Consider the following 5,728-nt stretch of genomic DNA (forward strand, 5'->3'; position numbering starts at 1 on the left):
AGAGGCTCCAGCGTGTCTGGGAGCTGGGGTGGGGTACCCCCATCCCATTCCCGCTTCGGCCAAATCGGGACAGGCGCTAACGAGCGCGGGCTCCCCGCCATCCTCGCCGTGCTAATTTAATAGCGTTCAGTGGAAAAAAGCTTTGAAGTCGGTGCTCTGGCAATTCCCCCCGTCCCCAGCCCCCATTTTCCTCCCCGGGGAGCCCAGTTTCCAGGTCATAGAGCCCCTTCCTCGACAGCCGTCGGGCTGGGAGTTCCTGCAGTTTCAGCGCACAAGCGTCAAACCCTCCCCGCCCGCCAGCTCGGCCTCTCCGTCGGCAGCTTTGCTTGCCGAAGAGCACTCCGGTACCGGCTGCTGTTGGGGTGCCGTTAAAGGGGGGTGCGGTGCCAGGGCGGGACCGCTTTGCCCTCGGCCGAGGAACCCCCGGTTCGCGGGTCTTGCGCGGACCCTGCTGCGCCTTCACTGCACCTTCGCTGCTGCCGGGGGTAAACCCAGCAGAGCAGAAATTCAAACGAGCAGAAGCGAAACACCAAGGGTTGTCTGGGTTTATTTCTCCTAGATCAAAGATAAAACTTGCAGCCGCGTTTCGGGAACAGAATTCGACCTCTTTAGCAAAAGTGAAATGATTTCACATGCAGTTTTCTAGGTCACTGGCATGTAGTAGTTACCTTCTAGATAAAGCCAATTTTTTGCAGGTAGAAGAGGAATTATCATGGCTTCTGCCACCATTAGGGACTCAGCCAAGGGAGCATCACCTCTCGCCTTCATTTGAGCAATTCTCCGGAAACAGAACAATATTTGCAGGCTGGCCCTGCCAAAACACAGGCGAGGCATTTCGTGTGCTTGTTGAGTATACATGCGGCCAAGGAGTCATTATGTTAAGTGACCATTAGCACCTTTTCAAATAGAACCCGGCTTCTCCCTCGCCGGCCGCTCTGCAACTCGTACCCCCACAGACCGGACACCCCGTTAGCCCCGCGCCCCCGCCACGATACCCGCCCTCCTTCGCAAGGCTACAGGGAGCCGCATCCACCCACCTCGCAAGCAACGCCTCTGCCTCCGAGATTGCCCCATAGCCGTGGTTGTCCCAGCGTGGTCCCCGCAATCCCCTGGGGCTTGAATCGTGGCAAAGCTGCTACAGGCGTTTCTGGACTGTCGAAACACCGGTTGAGCCCCATAGAAAGAAGCCCTGATCAGAACACAGCGTTCAAATAATGAGAAATGCAGAGGTATGGTTGAGCTGGGATAGCTGACTTCACACTGAGGGTGGTGGAACACTGGAACAGGTTGCCCAGAGAGGTGGTGGATGCCCCATCCCTGGAAACATTCAAGGCCAGGTTGGGTGAGGCTCTGAGCAACCTGATCTGATTGAAGATGTCCTTTCCAGCTCAATCAATTCTATGATTCTATGAAAGACTGCGACACTACAAGTTGTCCCGGCAGCCTCAATTCCCTCCGGCCTGCTCTAAACCTTTGCACAGAGTGGCAGCTGCTCCCCCACCACTTCCAGCCCCTCCGGACCTCCGTCGAGCCGAGCTCCGGCTCGGCTGGCTCCACGCTGCCCTCCCACGGCCCGGCCCTGCCCGGCTTGGCGGCTGTGGGGGAGCCCGGTGCTGCGGCGGGGCCGGGGGGGCAGGTCTAGGGGAGGACGGGACAAGCACCCCGGGGGGGCTTAGCCGGAGCTGTCTCCGGGAGACAGCTCACCCGGGGCATTTGGAGACCGCGGCAAGGTGTGCTGCTGCCTCTCCCTTACTACCTTGGGGGGGGGGGGGGCTCCGTCCCCGCACAAGCCCTGTCCCCACGGAAGCAGCTCCCCTCCACGGGCGGGAGCACTTTGTTCTCCCTCTCTCCTCCCGAGCCCTTTCATCTCTCTCTCACTTCCCCCGGGCCCAGCTGCGACGATGCCCGTCTCTCCTTCCTTTCCTCCCTCTTCCTCCATTTGGTCCCGTGCTGGGGCCCTCCCAGTCCCCTCGGAGGGTGCTGCCACCCTGCCCGGCCCCCGATAGCACTGGCTCTGGCTTCCAACAGCAAGAAGGGCTGTTAGTATTCCTTTTCTAGGGGGTGGGCAAAGTGTTTTGAGGAGAAGTGGGGTCCTCCTCTGCGGCCATACAAGATTATTAACGGGATCACCTAACCCCTCTACCACTCTCCCCTTGAACACAGGATAGTCAAATGGAGTCTCATGCTTAAGACTTTTTATTTTTTAAAGCTAAATTCTGTATTTATTGACCTTGACTTTTTATATTTAAAAAATGTCACTGCTTTAGAGCAGAGAAAAAAAATTCACCATTGCAGAGCTCTTTCTGGAAACACCCCAGTTCCCTAATTAGGTTTGAAAGAGTCAGAGAGAATTGCAGATTTTTTTTTTTCTTCGAATCAATACAGCCATTTAGTAATGCCTGACTTTGAGAAATAAGCCTCCCTTCAATGGGAATTCTCGTCTCGTGTCAACAAATTTCCTTAATCCCAAACTGCATCATATTCCTGAAGAGATCTCAGTAAGATTGGCAGCACCTAAACCCTTATTAGTTCTCTGGAACTCTTGCATTAAAACCACATTAGTTGTGCAATTGCAAACAGAAGCCTAGAAAAATACGGCATGGATTACAAAATAATTAAGGAGACTCCCAAATGTGACACTCTCTCAAAAAATCAAAGGCCACAGCCTTGAGTGGCACATAATGTCGCTTTTTACCAGACAAGCATACTCAAGTGGCAGATTGGCCCCTGTATACAAAAGACAATAGGTGTGTTCAAGGACGACTGACAGAGAACCTTCAGATCATTCTTTATACGAGCCCAGATTACAAGTCCGCCGGAAATTTTCTAATAACCCCTGAGATCAACTCTAAGTGATGGAAATTTTTATTGCTCTTTTCATGTTAGTTGACAATTGACTTTGAAAGATTTACAGCAACTTACAACAGTCAAGGATCGTTTCTCTGAGCCCTTTCTCTAGCCTGAAATCAGGCCATTTTGGTCTTAAGCTTTCTAAAGCATTATGCAAATTTCAAAAGTGCATAGCAGAACGGTAACAAACTTTACTGCCATTCAGGGAAAACCAGTTTTGGAATGTTGCATTTCTTTTGATAATCATCCTCGCAGCACATTAGGTGCATGTGAGATGCTGAGATACAGTTTTGTTGACTCTTTAGTGGATAAGAAATCTTTAGTGAGATTTCTTGAGGTTGAGACTCTTTAGTGAGACTCTTGGCTAAATAATTTCCAAGAAACGTTTAGGCAAGGGGCCCTTACTAATCTACTGAGGTCATGCGCGAAAGCATGAAGATACATTGACATGTTTATTTAGAAAGTAACTTCTTACATCTTAAATAATATTCTATATGCTATTTAAAAGGCTCCAACAGAAAGTATCTGTTCTGCTGCTATAGCAAATCCAGTATTATCAGCAACGTGTCTGGTTAAAAGCATATCCCATTGGAGAAAGTGCCACCTGGGAAGTGGCAGAAGGGGTTGGATACCTGCTTTAGAGGACAGGGGGAAATTAATGCTTTTTGGCACTCACCCTCAGTAAATTGCAGGGGGCCAGAGAATAAGGACTCTATACTTCCTTTTAGGGCAGGGTGAGTAGCTTGTGGAAGGAAGGAATTCAGATGAAAGCTGGAAACAGTTTAGGTTTATTAAAATATGCCATTTATATTAGTGTTTGTCCCAGCGTGTTTCTATTTTACATGGTTGCCTATAAATGCTAGGGCCCGAAGTCCGTGATCCAGATTGTCCGTTGTCTCTGTAATACTTGGCTCAGTGCTGCGTCGTAACTCCACCAGCCAGTTACAGACAGAGGCAGTCCAGATCGCTATCAGTAGTGCAAATCCTCCTTAGTCATAGTCCGTACCAGAGGGTCAGACACCCAGCAAGAAAGCTCTGGGATCCCTGTACCCTACAAAGCAGGGTGCCCCGCAAAAGCCCACGGGCTGCGCTCTGCAGCCGCTGCTGATGTCCAGGGCGGGTGCCGGCAGCGCCGCCAAGGTGAAGCGCCCGGAGGCAGCCCCTTGCTGGGGCAGAGGCGGTGGCTGGGCCAAGTATGTGAGCGGCAGGGACAGCACGCCTGGCTGAGTTCCGTAAGGGAGAGGGGGGCTGCAGAAAGGCTCCGTCCTCAGCTCCTGCAGCTGCCGCTTGAGCTTCATCCGGCGGTTCTGAAACCAGGTCTTGATCTAGGGGAAAGGGGAGAAGGAGAGATGAGGCTTCAGCCCCCACCCCGTGCCTTGGCCCATGCCCGTGCCGTGGCCCATGCCCGTGCCGTGGCCCGTGCCCCCCACCCCCGCTCACCTGCACCTCCGAGAGCCGCATCCTCCCCGCCAGCTTGCGGCGCTCGGCGGCCCCCAGGTAGCGCTGCCGCTGGAAGGAGCTCTCCAGGGTGCTGAGCTGCTCGGCGCTGAAGGCCGTGCGCAGCCGCCGCCCGCCCCGGCCGCCGGGCTCCTCGGGGCCCGCGCACTCGGGACCCCCCTTCGGCGGGGGCTGTCCCGCTCCCCATGGCCGCCCGTCTACTCCTGCGGGGAGAGGGAGAAAGGGGTCAGCCAGGCCTGGGAGCCGCCGGGTTGCCCGCCCACCTCCGGGCAGCACCCGCGTGTTTGGTCCTGTCCGTCCTCCCCGCCCCCCAGCCCAGGAGCACCGGGATGCCCCGACGGCCGCGGACACCGCCGTTACCTGAAGCAGAGAGGGCCGCCGAACGCTCCCTGCTCTTGCTGCCTCTCCCGGCCCGCGGGCGGGCCGGTTGCTCCTTGCTCCGCTCGCCCAAGCCGGGGCCGGAGCCGGGCTGGTGGGCCGCGGAAGATGCTCGATGAGGGGAGCCCTCGCTGGGGCTCTTCAGGGCCTGGCTGCTCTGGGACAGCCACTCCACGGAGAAAGGGGCCTTGGTCATCCTGCCTTGTTTCGGAGACGCCGGGAAGGAGGGTGTCGGAGAGCGCAGCTCCTCCTTTATACCGCAAGTCCCAGAGGAAAAGGTTGTTTGTGTAAATACACATCAAAGGCCAGATAAGTATCATCTAATTGCCATCAGTCGTCGTCGTGTCGTCCCCCCCCCCCAAAAAAAAAAAAAAAAAGATACCGTTCACACATTGCCACAGCTCGCGAAGGCTCGGCTCCGCCGTGTCTGCCCCTGGAGGAGTCCATTCTGCCGTCAGTGATTTACAGCTCTTGTTACATCCTATCCCCATGTAAATGGCATTTATAGAGCTGAGCGGCCTCAAATGGCGCTGGGGAATGCACTTCCCCGGGGCAGGGCACAGGGCCCAGCATCCCTGGACGCCGCCGGGAGAGGGGACGCTGCTGCTCCCGATCCTCTTTCCCCTAGAGCTGGCTTTCTCATTCCCCTTCAAGCAGAAGATCCACTGACTACAGGGATCTTCCCCAAGCTTGCTCCTCTCTGGGCTGAGGCGAGCAAGTGGATAAACTCACCCATTGCATTCTGTTGGGACTGCAGCTTCAGTTTATAAGCACCAGGCACAGGGTGAAGGGTTTGGAGAAGGTTGTGGAACAGAAAAAGGTAAAGGTCAAGGCTGTTTGGTCGTAGTAACAGGCCGGCTGCTGGCTGCTTGTATAAAGTATGTTTTCTGGACTGAAGAATCAGAAAAAGACAGTTGTTGCCTCTGAATGAACATTCTGCTGAGATTTTTGCTGAGGTTACAGAATTAATGTCACATCTTCCCTCCCAGATCTCTTGCCACTGTGCAGGTCACACAGATTGCTCTGCTATCTTACTTTCACT

The 5,728-nt window shown here is 54.6% G+C and overlaps 1 protein-coding gene across 1 annotated transcript; it reads right to left on the bottom strand.

Annotated features, from left to right (window-relative positions):
• Positions 1-3,863: 3,863 nt before the first annotated feature.
• On the bottom strand, positions 3,864-4,882 carry LOC147600099 (homeobox protein HMX1-like). The gene is made up of 3 exons (XM_086752004.1): positions 4,669-4,882; positions 4,291-4,511; positions 3,864-4,175 (listed from the first exon to the last, which is right to left on the bottom strand). Exons 1-3 carry the CDS (start codon positions 4,880-4,882, stop codon positions 3,864-3,866), a joined length of 747 nt encoding a protein of 248 aa, XP_086608130.1.
• Positions 4,883-5,728: the final 846 nt, after the last annotated feature.

Source organism: Chlamydotis macqueenii, chromosome 7 (assembly GCF_036417535.1).
Source record: "Chlamydotis macqueenii isolate bChlMac1 chromosome 7, bChlMac1.mat, whole genome shotgun sequence".
Classification (NCBI taxonomy): domain Eukaryota; kingdom Metazoa; phylum Chordata; class Aves; order Otidiformes; family Otididae; genus Chlamydotis; species Chlamydotis macqueenii.

What these genes read in the sequence shown, in the direction of transcription:
- LOC147600099 (XM_086752004.1), bottom strand. Translation starts at nt 4,882, where the DNA reads ATGACCAAGGCCCCTTTCTCCGTGGAGTGGCTGTCCCAGAGCAGCCAG. An exon ending in GGCGGCCCTCTCTGCTTCAG is followed by an intron (nt 4,512 to 4,668) that starts GTAACGGCGGTG and finishes CTCTCCCCGCAG; the next exon opens with GAGTAGACGGGCGGCCATGG. An exon ending in TGCGGCTCTCGGAGGTGCAG is followed by an intron (nt 4,176 to 4,290) that starts GTGAGCGGGGGT and finishes CCTTTCCCCTAG; the next exon opens with ATCAAGACCTGGTTTCAGAA.